This window comes from Rhincodon typus, chromosome 18 (genome assembly GCF_021869965.1).
Source record: "Rhincodon typus isolate 14 chromosome 18, sRhiTyp1.1, whole genome shotgun sequence".
NCBI classification, from domain to species: Eukaryota; Metazoa; Chordata; class Chondrichthyes; order Orectolobiformes; family Rhincodontidae; genus Rhincodon; species Rhincodon typus.
This window is the reverse complement of record NC_063349.1, coordinates 22,945,768-22,965,822: the sequence shown is the minus strand read 5'-3', so window position 1 is coordinate 22,965,822 and position 20,055 is coordinate 22,945,768. Positions and strand designations below refer to the sequence as shown.

Genomic DNA, 20,055 nt, shown 5'->3' with positions numbered 1-20,055 from the left:
TCAACAAATCTGATCTGACTACAATCCACAGTACTTGAGCACAACCTTGAAAGACCGATGTAGGATAGCAGGTGTCGCACATATAACCTCTTTTTCCCACTACTTGCTGTTGAATGATCTTGCAGAGTGCATTATTGTACTGCACTGTTTAGACTTGACTATCATTGACTTACAGTACGGTGACTTGTATAGATTTTTGGATAGCTGGTTTAAAATCTATGTGCTACTCCCCAATGCAATGGCTTACCCTCACCAACAACTCTCATGTATGGAAGGCAGGTTCACAAAGTTATTCCTTCTCACACACTCACCACAGATGACACTTTGTTGGAAAGATAGGAGAAAATGGTACAACAGCATAATCTAAGACCATAAAAAGAAATTATGTTGCTATATGCAGCCTAGATTGCTCACAATTGTGACAGTATAAACAATTATCAAGTCCTGTGAAGAAATAAGTGACATGTCCAAAATACAAAGTTGCTGGAAAAGGTCAGCAGGTCTGGCAGCATCTGTGAAGGAAAAAACAAAGTTAACATTTCGAGTCCGGTGACTCTTCCTCAGAACTCAGGAACATATTCCCACCACCGCTTTTCCACTTTTCACCAGACACTCCAACCTCACTTTACATAATGGAGCACTACTTGTCTCAACATGAATTCCAAATATTACCACTTTTTCTTGCAATAGTCCTTCTAAATGATATATCACCTCATCTCTCAACATTAAAGATTGATGTGATCCACCCCGTATCTCTTAAAATTGTAATTTTTTTTTCCCTGCTCCTTCCGGCATATGCAAGTAAACGTTACCCTCAGAAATAAATTTGTTTAAGAAGATCTGGCACTTTCTTCTCAACCAATCTCCAACCAGGCTGTACATTCTGGCGCAGTTTTTTAGCTTCTGCTGTGCTTTTCTTTACCATTTCAATAAAACTCACTGACTTATCTTGTTTTCCTACATCTGTCTTTTCAGTGCTTTTCCTAAACCACCAACACTGCCACTTCATGTGGCCTTTTTTATTGCAGTGAAAATATCTGAGTTTTTTCACTTCTCTTTCCCCTTCATGGGTTTCCTTTTTACCCTGTAGTAAACAATCTTCAATGAGATCTAATTTTCCGTTACCACCTGAGGATTTCTGTTTTGCCTAATTTCTATCCCTCATGGATTGAAATTGATGTTGGAAGCTAAACTTTGATTTATGAACCAATTCATAATCATCAGCCATTTCAGCTGCTAATCTTGCCATTTTAACTCTCTCGTCTTTCATTATTTCAGGAAGTGAATTTTTGAACTCCTCCAAAATAATTGTCTAAGAGCATCATATCTTTGATCTATTTTCAATGCCCTTATCCACCTTGATCCTTTCAAACTCAATGTACGTCTGACCAGGGTTCCTCCTTAGATTCCTGAAACGTTGTCTGTAGGCTTCCGGCATTAACTTAAGATGGCTTTCTTCACCTCTTCATACTCCCCAGATACTTCCTCTGATAGTGATGCAAATACCTCACTAGCTCTGCCTACCAACTTTATTAAGATCAACAAAACCCACATGGTCACCAGCTACTTAATTTGTTTAGCCACTTGCTCAAATGAAATTAAAAAGGCTTCTATATCCTTCTTGTCAAATTTAGGCAATGCTTGGACATATTTAAACAGATTCCTACCAGGCTTTTGACTACGATGGGTATGCTCATCGTCACTATCCTCCTCACTTTGCCTACCTTCTTTCTTCATCTCAGCCTTTTAAGTCGATTTTCCTCTCTAAGTGCCAACTCCTGAAGTTCAAACTCCCTCTCTTTCTGCTTTTCTTCTCTCTTTTCCTCTCTTTACACTCTCTTTCTCTGCTAGGGCCTTCCTCTCCTTTTCTTTCTCCTCCGCTTTTAATCGTAATTCAAACTATTTCATTTCCTTTTCATGTTTGAGCTGCTTCATCTACAATTGAATTCTAGCCATTTCCAAAGATTCTGATGGCATTTCCAGCAAATTTAAGTGTTAACCTATTGCTGTAATTACCTCCTTTTCTCACAAACAAAGGCAACCCCAACTCCAGCTTGTCTGCCAATTCCAACAGCTTTGCCTTGTTCACTTTTCTTAAATTCCCGAGGTTACTTCTTCCACCCCCTGAAAACTCTTAGTGACTGAAAGAACCATTACTACACAAGGCACACCCTGTTTAAAACAACTGAGTTCAACACCCATAACAAAAGACACTAGCACTACCATTCGCCATCTTTGAGCCCAACAACCCTAAACCCAAATTGGAATTATAGATTTCAATCCCAACAACAGCCCCTAATTTGTTATGGACCAGACCAGAACCCCTCAAAATATTTTAAGAAGGTAGCCTAAACCCTAAGGTTTTATTACTTTATGAGTAGATGTGAAGTGCATGTTCCAGACGTGATGCGACTCATCAAACTCAACATTTAACAGACTCACTATAGTTAAAATACAGATTAAAAAAAAATTTAGAATAACTTAACAATTGGAAAATTTAACCTATTACTAATTAACTGTTCCAATATAGTAATATCCCATAAACACACTCCTTGGCAAAAAGATAAAATCAAACACAAATTCTTACATGCAATTCTCCAATCCAGAAGGAAACAACATCAAGAGAGATTTCAGAGAATGTAGCAGCTATGAATCATTTACTTCCAAGCTTCCAACCCTCCTGGGACCCCCAACAGCTGCTGACTGCTTAAGCTAAAAAAAAACTGGATAGCGTGGTCTGCGAGAGCTGGCCACTCCCCTTCCATCGTTATAATGGTTCTAAAAAATCCAAAAGGTTTCGTAAATTATTTTCTTAAGCTGTCTTCAGTTTGTCTTTTTTGTAAACAAAGTCAGATGTAAAAGCAATGTGTGTATAGATGAAACGTTGTTAGCAGATTAAAAATGATTCCATTATTAACTGTGAAAGCAGAAACCATATTAACAAGATTAAATTACAATAATTGCAACTGTAAATGAAAAAGCAATTGCTCTTCTAATTCACAATAAAAACATACACGTTTTGATTAACTTTTACTTAGTTTATCAAAAACATTTTCCTTAGTTGGTATACATCAGAACATCACAGCATGGCTTCCTTTATGATACAGATACAAAGCACTGTAAACTACCAAGACAGTTGGCATATTGAGGTGTGCAAGTATGGGTGTGATGCAGATATCATAAAGACAATAAAAATTATCCAGCATTGTGGCAAAATAACTTTAGACATTTTGCTGCAGCTATTATCTGGCCAAGCATCAAGCTTAAAAATTTAAAGAAATGACCAGGACTCAAAAGAAAAAGAAAAACCCCTGCATATATCAGATGCAGAGAACTGCATTTGTTTCAATTACAAAATCCTAAATTATACAAATTAAGAATACACATGCTGGATTGCACCATACAGAGATGACACGCAGGCTAAAGGATGTCAGGAAGAACATCGGCTGGAATGTATTAGAGCAACAACATAAACTGGAACATATAATGTTGAGAATATAGGCTGAAGATGATTATATCAGAAAGACATAGTTTTGAGCTTATCATGTAGGAAAATACATGGGTTGTAGCAAATCACAGGGATACACATGGGCAGACACGTGCAACAAAAGGCAATACATAAGCTGGAATGTTACCACATGAACACCTAGGCTGGAGTTTATCACAGATGGGAAAAACACAGGCAGATATATGTTTCAAGGCAAGAATACTTTAAGGGGCTCATGAAATACAAGTAGAACGAAGTGGCAGTTCATTAATGTCACATAATTACAGTATTAAGATATGTTCTGCCCTTGCAATACACTTCCTTAGGTTTATCTTGAGTGATTTTATTTTCAAGTTGGTGCGAGTTAACAAACTAGACAATAAAGCACAGCAGGCACCAGGATTTAATTACATGATTTGATTTGGAATCAGTTCTCCAGTTGATGTGATGGTTAAATGTCAACTGATACATACTTTTTGCAGAACTATATCTAAATACTTCACTGTTGCATGTTGATGACTGCTGCTCAGAGGCAAGGAAGAAGTAGATATTTTATGCTCAAAGCTCTATTATAAGAACGGATTGTGCCTCACACTGTTCATAGTGCAAAATGGCTCTGAAGAAGAAATTAAATGTCAATCCACGCCTCCACACAAAATTTCCCCATCTTGATTTCCTCTGGCCAGCAGTTTTGAAGGATAAAACAATGAAGAAGGAAATAATTTTTAAAAATGAATGCAGAAATTATATTTAGGATTACATATTTTTCTATCTAATTTTTTTTTAAAAATTCACTAATAATCTTCCATGAAGTTATGGCTCTTAAAACCTCAATTTTATCAAATATGGCCTCTTTATTTGAAAGTCCAAGGTCAAAACACACCTAAATAATCATGTTCTGCATAGCCAGTTCTATCTCTGAGGAAATACACCTCCCATTGCATCACAGCCTTCAGTTCAACTATAAGCTGCATCAATATAGTGCATTTAATGTGGAAAAAAATCCGAAGGCGCTCAGAGGTGCAAACAGAAAAAAACACTGGACTCTGCAAGGGTGCCTGTACTCGCTGGTGCGTTAGCCAAGGAGGCCATAGCTACCGTCAGCTGGAACTCCTCAACCTGCTGATCATTCAGCACCATTGATGGAAGTGGTATTCTATTAATATTGAGTAAGGACCAAATTGGAACATAAAAAATGGTCAGTTGCATGTGGCACTCTAATTTTTGGAACCATGCTCTAGCATAAGTTAATGCTTTCAAAAATAAGGGAAAAAGAGGGATACAATTCAAAATGTAGATTAAAATAATCGTTTTCAAATTTAAGATTATTTCAGCCATTCATTTTTGACATAATTTAAAGGAGGCAGTACTTCTTATTCCACCTATTATTTAATTTGCATCCTAGTTTTAGATAGTTCCTCTTTTACGTCTATGGGCAAATGTGAACAGTGATCACTTGATGCATACTGCATTTGGCAGAATATTGTATTCAAGTACAACAATGTAAAACACAGTCCATTAAAAGCATGATTAGTGTGCCATGATTGCTAGGCCACTTGGGAATCTATTTCTGACATTTGCAGAATTTTTATTTTCTTTTGTTTCCATTTTTGATTTAAATCAATTCCACGGTAGATCTGTTTGCATGATTACAACAAAACCAGCACAGTACAATAAATATGTCCCTTTAGTTTTCAGCTTCTTAAAAAAGTGGAGGCCTGCATCCACTATTGTCCTCATTCACATGCCAATTTACTGTCAAAACTGGACAATCCTATTGCAAAGGCTTGCAGTGCACACATTGGGTAATTGTAGTCCATTGTGAAAACATCTTCTGCCACTCGTCCAAATTGCATCACAATGTAATCAGCTGGTAAGGAAAGCAGAAAAAGTGTTATTGTTTTTGAGGTAACTGCCTTTAACATATTTCCTATTATAATTTTCTGTGTACTAGCTACAATGGCAGTACAAATTAAGTTAACCTAAGCAGGAATATCCATAGACAAATTTTCAAGGCGGCTGTCGGTCACGTGCCAACTACCCCAGGATCAGCTTAATAGTTTGTGAACTAATCTGAATAAAAATAAATATATTATACATTCAAAGAAATGCCCCAACTCTAGTGTACTGTGTATTACAATACCCCAACTTGAGTGACCATAAAGGATTTCATTGTGTTACAGAACTCTCAATGCTTGACAGACTATACCAAATTGTGTAAACTTCCAAATTCCTTCTGGAAACAATAACCTCATTCGTGTTTTTCACAAAAAAAATTATTCCACATTCACTGGATTGCCCTGACTAGCATTTGTTAATTAATTGTTAGCCACTCTAAGACCTGTGCCAATATCCCAAAAGTAGCCACAAGCAGTTATACATGATCAGGCCAAGGGTAATTTGCTCCTAATATTTCCATTACATTGGACAATCTAAAGCTTTGAATGATTTAAATAGAAGCAGAAACAGTCTCTCAATATATCACTTTTCATTGCACCTGGTACACAATCTTTTTCTGGATGCAGCAAAAAATAATTGGAAGTGGAGACCTAATGCTTCCAGGTGACCACACTACAATAGTGTCCTAAGATTTCCAAAAGGTACTCACGACTGAAGATAATTTGACAAGGGACAGCACATAAAGCCTTTTAAATTCCCTTTCTTCTGACTGCATCTGTCATCCTCCCAAGATGCTAGCAGTGGGTTTGACCATGGTCTTGACAATTAGGGTAATTGTTCAGTTGGGACAGGGATAAGTAGACTACAAAAGGAATGGAAATTGTCGATTATAGTCTCGCTTTGCCACCTCAGTAGAGATAAACTAAATCAATATAAACCACTGACAGGATAAGTGACCTTTTGATTTGTTGGGCTCAACTACACTGCATCATTTCTGATCTATCAAAGCATCCAATAACTTAGTGCAATCCTCTGATCAACAATCATAACTGCTGTAATCAATTAACAGATTAATAATCACCAGTACTTGGTCCTAGGATATTATGAACATAGCTCACAATGATGTTATGAATTACTATTTAGATATGAAAATCTGCACACCCATCATTATTCATGTTCTCATGACTTACGATATCCATGTGGCATCCTTATATTCATGTTATGTTGTAAAACAAACTACACTTATGGTATATTTTAAAGATAGGATAGCACTATTAGATTATTTTTTGCTACAAGTTTATTATTGTTTATTAAACAGAGACACAAGCCAGAACTACATTATCCGTGTGACAATATTGTGAGGAAAAGGTGATACATAGTCCATCTTTCTCTCCTGACATTTCTACAGTGATTTAAAGAGCTGGGCACTGGTTTCTACACCTGATGATTTGTGCATTTTCATGCATAACATAGAGAAAGCAAGATCCAGCTTCTACTGATTAAGTTTAATTCTTCTGCAATGGAAGAGCCAGTGAGGATCAGAAAATGACTGGGAACTTCAAGAAGAGGTAAGATGATGTTGAGGTAGACAGACTATGCCCATGAGAGAGGAGAGGTAGAGAGAAAGGGGAAGAGATGTGCGCACACAAAATAAACAAAAGTTTAAAAGAGGAGCCCAAAAGTGGGACACTAAACAGACACCACGAATCTAGGAGAATCCAAGTGTAGGTAAGGTAATTTCAATAAAAAGTAGTAATGGCAGTGAAAACAATCCCACTTCCTCTTTTTAGCTGGGTGCAAACTCTCCACTCTTAGTAGGTAGCTGATTAGTATTATCAGACAAATGGTACCGTGAAAGTGCAGCAGAGGGAGTACGAATGAAATTATCCCAATATATGCACTGAAGCTAATGATGAAGGGACATTTCACATTTAGATGTCACAAAATGAACTTCCAATTAAACCGGGGATCAACAAGCATGATTTTCTGGTTAAATACTTACGATCATTATCATGAACAATCTGAAAATTCTTAACAGATGCCTGTGTGACTCTTCCGTGGAAATTCAGCACATAAGACTGAGTGTCATCATTCCAAACAGGCACCTTGTTGTGCAGCTCAATTAAATTTTCCATGTTTCTGTTCTGCCACATTAACAGTAAACTTTCGTGCTCCTGTGGGAATGTTTGAAAGCAATCACTGCAGAAAATTGCAATATATTCAGCACAGAGAACTGAGATGAGAAAACACAGAACTGGAGAATTAGGCAACTGCAAAAAAGGAATTTTTCCAAGTTGTGGAATTGATGTGTTAGATAAATTGATATATAGATTAATATATTAGAGTTTTCATAATTGCTGTTATGTCAATTGTTGCCTTTGTAAGGAAAATGCACAGAAAATGTTTATAAATATTAAGTGGAAAGTATTAAATTGCTAAATTTAGATTTACAGAATATAGCCAGCTGCAGATTTGTGTAGAAAAGGTGAGAATGCAATGAATTTGCAACCTCAGTGATCCAAATTCCAACCACTTTTATTTAGGTAAATTTGGCTTCAAGTTTGTACTTTTTCTATTTTCAATTGGAAATGCCACAATTAACTGATCTTTATGAAAGATTATCCTTAGAAGAAAAACAATACAAGGATCCAAAATGCCTTTATTCTGGTATAAAAATTACACCAGAAGTTGAATTTCTTGTATGCAATGAGACCTTTAAACTCGATAGGTACTCATCAAAAGGCATGGGCGTTATAACATTGGAAGGCCTGCCCCTGGTGAATGTTGGTTCACCTAGCTGACAAAGGTTAGAATATGGTTAGTACGGAGATTTTATGAATTTATGTCCCTCTATTTCATGGTATCACTTATTCATCCCAAAGTATACAGTTCCACTATGCTTTCTGATTTCAAGTTATTGACCAAAACATTAACCTTGCTTTCTCTGCAAAATGCTATCTAACCTGCTGAGTATTTCCAGAATTTTCTGTTTATAATTTCAGAGTTCCAGCATTCACAGTATCTTGCTACTGTATTAATTTCAAATAATTCTGCATTAAGTTTCTGAAGAATCTTCGTTCCTGGCAGAAACTTTTATCCAGTCTCGATTCAAATTTAAGTCTAACAAGTCAAAGCAATAATTCACCTAGTATAGTACACCTAGATTCTATCTTACACATATTTTAAATACATTTGCAAACAGATATTTTAAATATAATTTTCAGATCACCGGTTTTCTTACTGAAACACTATTTAATTAACGTTCCTATTGTACCTTGAAACCTGCCTGGAATAGTTTCATTAGAACTGATTATAATGAAATTAAGATCTACCTCTTTTTTTTAAATGGACTTACATTGCGAGGTCTGATGGGGACTCGCTCGTGATTCATGCTCATACCTGGAATGACAACAGTCATTTTCCGTGGTCCTTTAAAGCCAAGAACATTGGTCTCCTGGAAGGAATGAAAGTTGCAATTTGTGTTAATAATACTTTTTAGCCTTATTATTCATGAACATTGAATCTTTCATTGACTGTTCCCTTATACTATTGAGGAAATTTCTGATTTGACAATGATTCCTGTAATAATTAGTTTTTGTAAAATTGAAATTAACAAGCTTGGAAACAAAATGTACATTTGGAGGATATGATTTTGGAGCAAGGTCATGAAGATCAGCAGCTTTCCGCCCAAAGATGCCACACAATTAACATAAAAGTACTATGTATGAAGGAATAACACTGATTGTGAAGTGTTGCACACTGAGGAGTAGTGTCGAATCTAGTAGCGTGGCACCTGCAGATAATTAATGTGTCAACACCCACAGGCAATGTACTCTCGTTACACAGAACCATTGACGTTACTCTGAACACACATTATTTATTATAATTACTTCTGTGATTTAAAAAAAATAGATGTAGCTATTTCCCCAGTTTGAATATATGCCACTACAATAACTTTACCTATTTTTTGTGCTGAAGGCAAAGGATGTTTATTAGTGGAAAAAAAGAAACACTCCCTGTTCACACAACATGGACGGGGGATCAGAATGAAGGATATGCTGGCAATCTCTCTGAGCAGAGTTACCTGTATATTGTTAATTAGTGTAAAGCTACAAGCAGTTCTGTACTGAAGCATTATACCTGGCTTTTAAGCACATTGAGGCAATCCAAACTTATTTAATCTCACACCCACATCAAAGCTCAGACTGGATAAGGATGGCAGATTCAATTGCTGAAAGTCAGTTTTTGAATCAGATGGATTTTATGGCAATCTGGTCGCTCCGCTGCTACCATTGTAGAGTTAAAGTAAGGAACCTTTGTGGGAGCAACTATACATTATCTGCAACCAATTCTGTGTAAAATTTTGTTTTAGCTCAAGGCATTTTTTAAGTGAAGCTGAATTGACCATGCATAACTTAGCAGAAAAATTGCTTGCATCTACTCTTCATCACTACTTTTCCCATTTAATTTCTGTTTCTCTACATGGATCGCATAGGAAATAGTGAATACCCAGCAAAATCATTACATATTTTTTGATAATATTGCACAAAGTATAACAGCACAACTGAGATCAGATCCATAGGCTTTCGGGTACTATTTAACAGGGTATCCTGTTACGTATAACAGACTTTAGAACAATAAAATATTTCTATGCTGTAATACTTACATAGCAAATTGCAGCTAACTCCTGTCTGGTATTGGTTTCATCAAGCAACCCAACTGCTTTTGCAGGATTTACTCCATTATCATAAATTGTAAACTTGGTTCCCATTAAATTTGACCTGGCAGACAAGAAAATGCAACACAATATGAACAATCATACACAATAAAGGCACAATGAACAAATATTCTGAAATGAACAGACGTAGGAAATTTTGTCTGTTTATTAGCACCAATAAAAATGAATAATCATACAAGTAACGTGCTGATAGTTCAGTGGCATTGTCAGCCTCTTATGCCACACTCTGTAACGTTCACTTCAAAATCATGGACAGCAGCCTACTCTAGTTCTGTTTCCACAACAATAATAGTAAAGTATTTACAGTGCAAATATAGACCATTTGACCCAACAGGTCCATCATGTTTTCTCTTATTCATTCACAAGATGTTGGCATCACTGGATAGGTCAGCATTGCTTATCTCTAATTACTCTTGAGAAGTTGGTGGTGAGCTGTCTTCCTGAACCACTGCAGTCTTTGGGGTTAGGTACAGTGCTTTTAGAAAGGGAGGTCTAGAATTTTGTCAGTGATAATGGAAGAATAGCTATATAATTCTAAGTCAGGATGATGTGCAGCTTTAATGGGAACTTAGAGGTGGTGCTTTTCTCATGTATTTGCTGCCCTTGTCCTTCTAAGTAATGGAGGTTGAGAGTTTGGAAAGTGCTTTTGAAAAAGCCTTAAGCAAATTGCTGTAGCGCATCATATACATAATACACACTTCTGCAACTGTTCATCTGTGTTGAATGTACGAAGGTTGAGGATGGTGGATGGGGCGCTCATCCATCAGTCCACTTTATCTTGGATGGTACTGAGCTGTTTGAGATGCACGCGTCTACTAGTTAAGGGGAGAGTATTCACTCATACTCCTTGTAGATTCTGGACAAGCATTTGGGAGACAGGTACTGGTAGCCATAGCATTTGTGTAGCTGGTCCAATTTGGTTTCTGGCCAATAGTAATGCTGAGGATATTGAAACTGCAGATTCATCAATGGTAATGCCAGTGCATGTTAAGCAGAGGTAATTACACGCCCTCTCGTTTGAAATGGTCATTGCCTGGCATGTGTGTGGTAAAAATGTAACTTGTAAATTGCCAGCTCAAAGTGAATATTTTCTGGGTTGTGATGTATATTGACATGGGCTGTTTAGTATCTGAGGAATTGTGAATGGTGCTGAACATTATCCAATTATCAGCAAACATCACACTTGACCTTATGGTTGAAGGAATGCCTTTGGTGAAGCAGCTTAAGATGGCTGGGCCTGGAACACTGCAGTGATGACCTGGGATACAGATGATTATCCTCCAATAACCATAACCTTATATTAGCAATGACAAAACCAGCAGAGAGTCTTCTCCCGATCCCTACTGGATTCGGTTTTCTCGCTAGGCCTCCTTGATGCCAGACTCTGTCAAATCACGATGTAGAAATGGCAAAATGAAGGAAAACTTTAAAACTGGGAACTCCAAACTAGTACCGCTCTGAAGCCATGCAAATCTTTTCTATTGGGTATTTCTTTAACTGCTTTACCTTGTTTGAATTTGGACAGTTTGTTGGTTTGGAAGGGGCTGATTTTGATGTAGTAACTTTATTAATGGTTAAGATTTAACCAGAACACCAAGATCCATTAATAAGCAACAGGTCGAGACAGAGAAGAATTTGTTAAAACAAGGCATATATTATAGGAAAACCTAAAGATGCTTGAGGATGCTTCCATAGAAGCCCAAAGACCGGCTTGAGAAATCATATTCTCTTGAATAATGCATTTACGTCGGCTTTGCACTTATACCCTATGGAAGGGAATCAGCCTTGGATGATAGTGCTAAGAGTTATCTCCTCTTAATTAATAAATAATGAAGGATGTTGGTGCTATGGAATTGGACACCAATCCAATTCTAATGTGAGTAACAATTACTACCATATCAAGTGAAGTACAGATTGACAAAGGAAAACCCTGTTTATACTTCTCCAAACAGCTTTCCCAAGATACGGACTGTACAAGTAACATATAAAAGTTAAACATTACTTAATGCCAGGCTGAGAATATCCACTTAGCCAAACACAAAAGTACACCTTATATATAATGGTGAAGCATTGCTATTCCTTATACTATCTACTTTTACACCATTCCTGAGTTAAGATCATTAACTGCGACTTTTTTCTCGATTTTTGGATACTGAGAGAAATTGTTTTAAACTCTTATCAAGTGTACATCTTTCTCATCAATTTCGCCAAGTCTCCAAGGGCAGGGACACTACACAAAACCACTGTATCGGCAGAGCCCTGAAAAGGTCTATCCAAAATGAAAGCTGTAAGCTGTATTAGTACCTGTTCAGTAATTCCTCAAAGTGCATTATTTAAACAAACCAACTACTTTAAATCAATTTAAGTCATCAATGTCTAACAGATGTACCAGATACACAACATAATATAAATTAATAAAACATACTTATGCAACTCCACAGCAGTAATTATGTCAGCACACAGGTCTTTTACCAAAGGTTGAAATGTAAAATCCTTTAGCGTGTGTATAGGACTTTATATAAAACATAATTATTAATTTACAATCTTATCAAAATATAACAACCTTAATTTCCCTATGTAGCTGTCAGCTTCTCGTGACAAGTCTGTTGCATCAACAGATATCAGATAATTGGAAGTTTTGCTCTTTTTCCTTTTCCTTCCAGCTAACAAAAACAGCTGTGTAAAACAAAGCAAAACATTTTTTAGACATTCCTTTCATCACAAACAAATAGTCAGTTCCCCCAACTCATAACAGCAACCTATTAAAAAAAAAATCCATTATATTATTAACAGGTCACGATACACCAATACTGCATTAACACGAGCAAAACACATATCTGCAAGGCTGAACTGCAACAACCATACATGTGGAAGCAACAAGAAAAATGGATAGTTACTTTGAAATTTTTGGCAAATCTGTAATTGTTATTAAAAGTTATCAAATAACTTTTAAAAGTTTGGATCAGTTGCAAAGGAATCAACTATAAATTTTGCATGATAAGAGATATTTATGTGACCTGCTGGCTCTTACCTTGAAGCAGTAGCAACAGGGACAATGTGAAAAACTGGAGGCCACAGACAAGGACAGGAAGAGAAGCAGAAACAAGGTAGCTGGAAAGGAGAGCTGAATTGATTTCAGCAAGGAAGTGTGCTACATAGGTCAAATTGCACAGATGGAATTTATTTAAATAGAAACTGCTGCAAGCACTAAATCAGTTAAACCCTTGGAAGAAAGGAACTGGAATGTAGCGTAGAAGGCCTGTGTAACTGAAACTGGAATACTGCTTGAACTGTAGATCTGGAATTGAAATTGTTCAGATTGTCCCTGGTGACCCCATTTTAATGCTTCAAATTTTGTGTAATCTCAGAATGAGAACGCAAGAAGATATGAGTGATTTGCAGAGCAGGGCTTGCAACCTACAGCTTGGGAACCTGTGGCCTACAATAAGATAATCATGAGATACAGTGATATCTCGCATTCAATCTGTAACTTAAGTTCACTCCAACCAGAGTTTTCCAACTGATAGCTGTGTGGTTTACATCGATTTTGATGTGTCTTTGAGGACAAAATACAGGAAGTGAAATCTTTTTCAATAAGTTTCTTCATTTAGGGGTTGTTCGCTAAATTGGATTCATTTGGTTTTCAGATTCCCGTGGGAATCATAACTAAATTCCAATTTAAAACAGCAGCATGCCACAACGATTGTGCTCAGTCAGCTCCTTTATCGTCATTTTTAAAAATGATTTGGATGTGAACAGAAGGGTTATGGTTTGTAAGTGTGCTGATGACACTAAAATGGGAGGTGTAGTGGACGGCGAAGGTTACCTCAGAGTACAATGGGATCTTGATCAGATGGGCCAATTGGCTAAGGAGTGGCAGGTGGAGGTTAATTTAGATAAACGGAGGTGCTGCATTTTGGTAGTGCAAATCAGGGTAGGACTTGTACACTTAATGGTAAATTGTTGCTGAACAAAAAGACCTTGGAGTGCAGGTTCATAGCTCTTTGAAAGTGGTGTCACACGTAGATAGGATAGCGAAGGTGGTGTTTGGTACGTTTGCCTTTATTGGTCAGTGCATTGAATATAGGAGTTGGGAGCTCATGTTGCAGCTGTACAGGACATTAGTTTGGCCGTTATCAGAATATTGCATGCAAGTCTGGTTTCCCTGCTATAAAAAGGATGTTTTGAAACAAGAAAGGGTTCAGAAAAGATTTACAAGGATGTTGCCAGGGTTGGAGGGAGAGGCTGAATAGACTGGGGCTACTTTAACTGGAGCGTTGGAGGCTGAGAGGTGACCTTATTGAGATTTATAAAATTGTGAGGGGCATGGATAGGGTAAATAGGCAAGCTCTTTTTCCCAGGGTGGGGAGTCCAAAACTAGACAGTATAGATTTAAGGTGAGAGGGTAAAGATATAAAAGTGACCTAAGGGGCAACGCAGAGGGTGGTGCGTATATGGTATGAGCTGCCAGAGAAAGTGGTGGAGGCTGGTACAATTACAACATTTAAAAGGCATCTCAATGGGTATATGAATAGGAAGGGTTTAGAGGGATAAGGGCCAAATGCTGGCAAATGGGACTAGATCTACATAAGATATCTGGTCGGCAGGAATGAGTTGGGCCAAAGGGTCTGTTTGCATGCTGTATATCTTTATGACTCTATATAGTCGATGCTGGAGCCTGCATGCATTGTATCTGTGGACCAATAGCTTGGCAAGCGGAGGAGCAGAAACCCTGGAGCCATTGCCAATTGTTCAAACTGCTCAGGTGAGCAAGCCGTGACAATGTACTCTGAAAGGGTGAAGCAGCAGCTGTACGATCTGTGGTGACAAAAAGGCTTCAAAGCTTCAATGACAGAAGAAATTCCTGTATCTGTGAAGAAGTGAAATCTTCATGTTGATCTTCCTTCCTCATACTATATAATGCAATTTGGCTAGGTCTACCACCTCCCAACCTCCAATGCACTGACAAAATTCCACACCATCACTCATTCAAACATACAATTGGAATTTAAACTCAAGAAATGAATTGCACTAATCTAATACGCAATACTGTTCTTTGGAATTTATGAATGTATTCTCTTTCCCTTTTCTTCCATCACAGGAAACTCTTATAGAGATTTAATATGGACCTCTACGTGTTAACCAAACAATTAATAAAGATGGAGATGTCGGTCTTTGGGCATACAATATACCTTTGTTAGTATCATGCATTTTTTCCTTCAGCTTTTCCATTATTTCACAGCCATTTAAGATTTCAACGCTTCTGTCTGTTCAGGCAACATGAGATAACAATGTAACTACTTTTATATAAAAAAGTTCGCAGACACCCCCATAGTCAGTCCTGAAGTTTGATTTGAAACACTTATAAACATCAATGCCATTAGTGTTTGTGAATTAATTCTTCATGGTTCTCAATCTAATTTCACAGCTACAAGCAAGGTTTCCCTCACTTTTTTTCCATCATCACGTTCAAGATGCATGAAATAAGTTGGGTAGAGACCACGGTCCATTCCCTTCTTATCCCGGGTGATCCTGCATTTGACTGTTATTCCACGAGGGGCAGGCCTCAATGCAAACTCCTCCAAATTGTCTATCTCAATCAAGTTTAGGCCAGATCCAGGAGAAGGGAGTGAAGCAGCAGTTGGTTCCTACGAATTCGAAACAAAGGACTCAATATAATCAATGTGTTAATGCTATAAAAACAGTTTCTGAAACTCAAATAGCTGCTTGGAGAAATCTTTTCTTGAATTATATCTACGTGAATATTTCATATTACATTAATATTAAGATACATTTCTGTAATCCTTTTACATTCCATGGAAAGTCCTGGGCTTTGCTCAGAGACATTCCTAAAGAATTGAGTTGCGACATCATTTATATCACCGGTGAGAAGACATCCAAATCCTTCAAACCAAATTGTCCAAACACATTTCAAAATGGGTTCTATGTGTCACAGCTCACTCGGGTAGTGCACTGGAAATCAAGCTCCTCTTTTCCTGGAGTCATCACAAAAGTTAAGAATTCTATCAAAGCTTGCAAAATTGCCCAATCTACCTGTCTTCTAGACCTAAACTAACATAAGTATCGATCATACAGATAGACACAAAACAAAATTGGCATTATGGATAAAGGGAAAAACTGGGAAGGCAGTTAAGTGGTCCCTGTTTACTGTGAAGAAGGATATGAAAGATAGAGAACGTGGGGAAATAAATAGCAACATCTTGAAAAATGTCCGTATTACAAAGGTGGTGGTGCTGGATGTCTTAAAACACATAAAAGATGGATAAATCCCCAGGACTTGATCAGGTGTACCCTAGAACTCTGCGAGAAGTTAAGGAAGTGATTGGTGAGATACTTGTATCATCGATAGCTGCAGGTGAGGTGCCGGTTGGCAAACCTGGTGCCACTATTTAAGAAAGGTGTTAACAAAAAGCCAAGGAACTATAGACCAGTGAGCCTGTACCAGTGGTGGGCAAGTTGTTGGAGGGAATCCTGAGGGACAAGATTTACATGCATTTGGAAAGGCAAGGACTGATTAGGGATTGTCAACATGGCTTTGTGCATTGGAAATAGTGTCTCACTAACTCTAATGAGTTTTTTGAGGAAGTAACGAAGAGGATTGAAGACGGCAGAGCAGTGGACGAGATCTATATGGACTTCAGTAAGGCTTATAGCAAGGTTCATCATGGTAGACTGGTTAGCAAGGTTAGATCACATGAAATACAGGAAGAACTAGCTATTTGGATACGGACCTGGCTCAGAAGGTAGAGACAGAGGTGGAGAAGGGTTGCTTTCCAGACTGGAAGCCCATGACCAGCAGTGTGTCACAAGGCTTTTTGTCATTTATATAAATGATTTGGATATGAACATAGAAGGTATGGTTAGTAAGTTTGCTGATGACACTAAAATTGGAGGTGTAGTGTACAGCGAAGAATGTTATCTCAGAATATAATGGGACCTTCATCAGATGAGCCAATGGGCTGAGGAATGGCAGATGGAGGTTATTTTAGATAAATGTCGGGTGCTGCATTTTGAAAAGGCAAATCAGGACAGGTCTATACTCTGAATGATAAGGTCCTGGTGAGTGTTGCTGAACAAACAGACCTTGGAATACAGGTTCATAGTTTTTTTGAAAGTGGTTATATACGATAGTGAAGGAGGTGTTTGGTATGCTTGCCTTTCTTGGTCAGTGCATTGACTATAGGATTTGGGAGGTCATGTTGCAGCTGTCCAGGACATTGGTTAGACCACTTTTGGAACCCTATGTGCAATTCTGGTCTCCCTGCTATAGGAAGGATGTTGTGAAACTTGAAGGGGTTCAGAAAAGGATATTGCCAGGGTTGGAGGTTTTGAGCTACAGGGAGAGGCCGAATAGACTGGGGTTATTTTCCATGGATAGGGTAAATAGACATGAGTTTTTCCCTGGGATGGGGGATGGGGGATGGGGGGGGGTTGGGGGGGGGGGGGGAGGTTCCAAAACAAGAGGGCATAGGTTTAAGGTGAGAGGGGAAAGATTTAAAAGGGATCTAAGAGGCAACTTTTTCACGCAGAGGATGGTGTGTGTATGGAATGAGCTGCCTGAGGAAGTAGTGGAGGCTGGTACAATTACAACATTTAAAAGGCATCTGGACGGGTACATGAATAGGAAGGATATGGGACAAATGGACAAGATTTAGTTAGGATATCATAGAATCATAGAATCCCTACAGTGTGGAAACAGGCCCTTCGGCCCAACAAGTCCACACCGACCCTTGGAGCATCCCACCCAGACTCATCCCCCTATAACCCACACACCCCTGAACACTACGGGCAATTTAGCATGGCCAATCCACCTAGCCTGCAGGAGGAAACCGGAGCACACGGAGGAAACCCACACAGACACGGGGAGAATGGTATCTGGTCAGCATGGATGAGTTGGACTGAAGGGTCCATTTCCATGCTGTATATCTCTATGATTCTAGACTCTACATGTAACTGTATTACAATTGAGTGAAGGTAAATACAAGGACATGAGGGAGGAGCTGACCAAAGTTGATTGGAAGGGGATCCTAGCAGAGAAAACAGTGGAGTAGTAACGGCAGGAGTTTCTTGGGGCAATTTGGGAGACAGAGCAGAAATTCATCCCAAGGAAGAAGAAACATACTAAAGGGAAGATGAGGTAACCATGGCTGACAAGAAAAGTCAGGGACAACATAAAAACAAAAAAAGCATACAAGATTAAAAGCATAAACGATTAGTGGGAAGCCAAAGGATTGGGAAGTCTTTAAAGAAAAAACAGCAGATGACAACTAAAAGAAGCAATAAGGGGGGAGAAAATGAAATGTGAGGCTAAGCTAACTAGTAATAAAAGGGAGGATTGCAAGAATTTTGTTACAGATATTTAAAAACGTAAAAGAGAGGCAAAAGTGGATATTGGACTGGTGGAAAATGAGGCTGGAGAAGTAGTAATGGGGAACAAAGAAATAGCAGAAGAACTGAATAGGTACTTTGCATCAGAACTTCAACAGAGTCGGGGACAGAGGTAGTGTAGTGGCCATCACTAAAGAAAAGGTGCTGAGGAAGCTGAATGGGCAGAAGTTGGATAAATCACCATCCAAATGGACTACACCCCAGAATTCTGAAGGAGTTAGCTGAGGAGACTGTGGAGGCATTGGTGGTGATCTTTTAGGAATTACTGGAGTTAGGGAGGATCCCAAAGGTTTGGAAAATGACTAATGTAACACCATTGTTTAAGAAGGGAGGGAGGCAGACGACAGGAAATTATTGTTCAGTTAGCCTGATCTCAGTCGTTGGTAAGGTTTTAAAGTCGGTTATTAAGAATGGGATTGTGGAGTGCTTGGAAGTACATGGTAAAATAGAACTGAGACAGCACGGCTTCATCATGCCCAACAAAGCTGTCAGAATTCTTTTAGGAGGTAATGAGCAAGTAAAACCCATAGATTTCTAAAAATTTCAAGACTTCTCATTTAGTTTTAAGAACAGGGAATTCCCTTCAAGACTCTGTTTTTGCTGTCATTGGCAACACTTCTCTTACAATATGGCCTAGGTAAGTTACTCTTGCTTTCACAAAGTCAGTTTTTGACTAAATTTATTACAAAGCCAGCAAACTGTAATTGCTTAAACCAGTCTTCTAATTGTCTACATGCCCTTCCCACGTCTTACTATATATCACATCATCTGAATAAACCACACATTTACAAACTTCAGTACCAACTTGATTCCTAAGCCTCTGGAGTATGGCTGGGGCATTTTTTTGTTCCAAATAGCATCACTCAACAGTTAGCATAAGAAAAGTGGATATTTCTTTAGAGATAGTAGGAACTGCAGATGCTGGAGAACCCGAGACAACAAGGTGCAGGGCTGGATGAACACAGCAGGCCAAGCAGCATCATAGGAGCAGAAAGGCTGACGTTTCGGGCCTAGACCCTTCATCAGAAAAGGGGAAGGGGAAGGGGGTTTTGAAATAAATAGGGAGAGAGAGTGGGAGGCGGATAGAAGATGGATAGAGGAGAGGATAGGTGGAGAGGAAACAAACAGGTCGAAGAGGCGGGGATGGAGCCAGTAAAGGTGAGTGTAGGTGGGGAGTTAGGGAGGGGATAGGTCAGTCCAGGGAGGACGGACAGGTCAAGGGGGCGGGATGAGACTAGTAGGTAGCAGATGGGGGTGCGGCTTGAGGTGGGAGGAAGGGATAGGTGGGAGGAAGAACAGGTTAGAGAGGCGGGGATGAGCCGGACTGGTTTTGGGATGCGGTAGGGAGAGGGGAGATTTTGAAGCTTGTGAAGTCCACATTGATACCATTGGGCTGCAGGATTCCCAAGCAGAATATGAGTTGCTGTTCCTGCAACCTTCGGGTGGCATCGTTGTGGCACTGCAGGAGGCCCAGGATGGACATGTCGTCTGAGGAATGGGAGGGGGAGTTGAAATGGTTCGC

At 38.6% G+C, this 20,055-nt stretch overlaps 1 protein-coding gene across 1 annotated transcript in view; it reads right to left on the bottom strand.

Moving 5' to 3' along the window:
* Positions 1-3,023: 3,023 nt before the first annotated feature.
* LOC109925093 (TUB like protein 3) overlaps positions 3,024-20,055 on the bottom strand; it is a 49,600-nt gene continuing 32,568 nt past the window's right edge. The window contains exons 6-11 of the mRNA XM_048607869.1: positions 15,575-15,772; positions 12,688-12,800; positions 10,053-10,167; positions 8,742-8,840; positions 7,389-7,560; positions 3,024-5,357 (exon numbers count right to left, since the gene is read on the bottom strand). Of these exons, the coding sequence (XP_048463826.1) occupies positions 5,224-5,357; positions 7,389-7,560; positions 8,742-8,840; positions 10,053-10,167; positions 12,688-12,800; positions 15,575-15,772 (831 nt within the window). The 3' untranslated portion in view covers positions 3,024-5,223. The remainder of the gene's footprint in view (positions 5,358-7,388; positions 7,561-8,741; positions 8,841-10,052; positions 10,168-12,687; positions 12,801-15,574; positions 15,773-20,055) is intronic.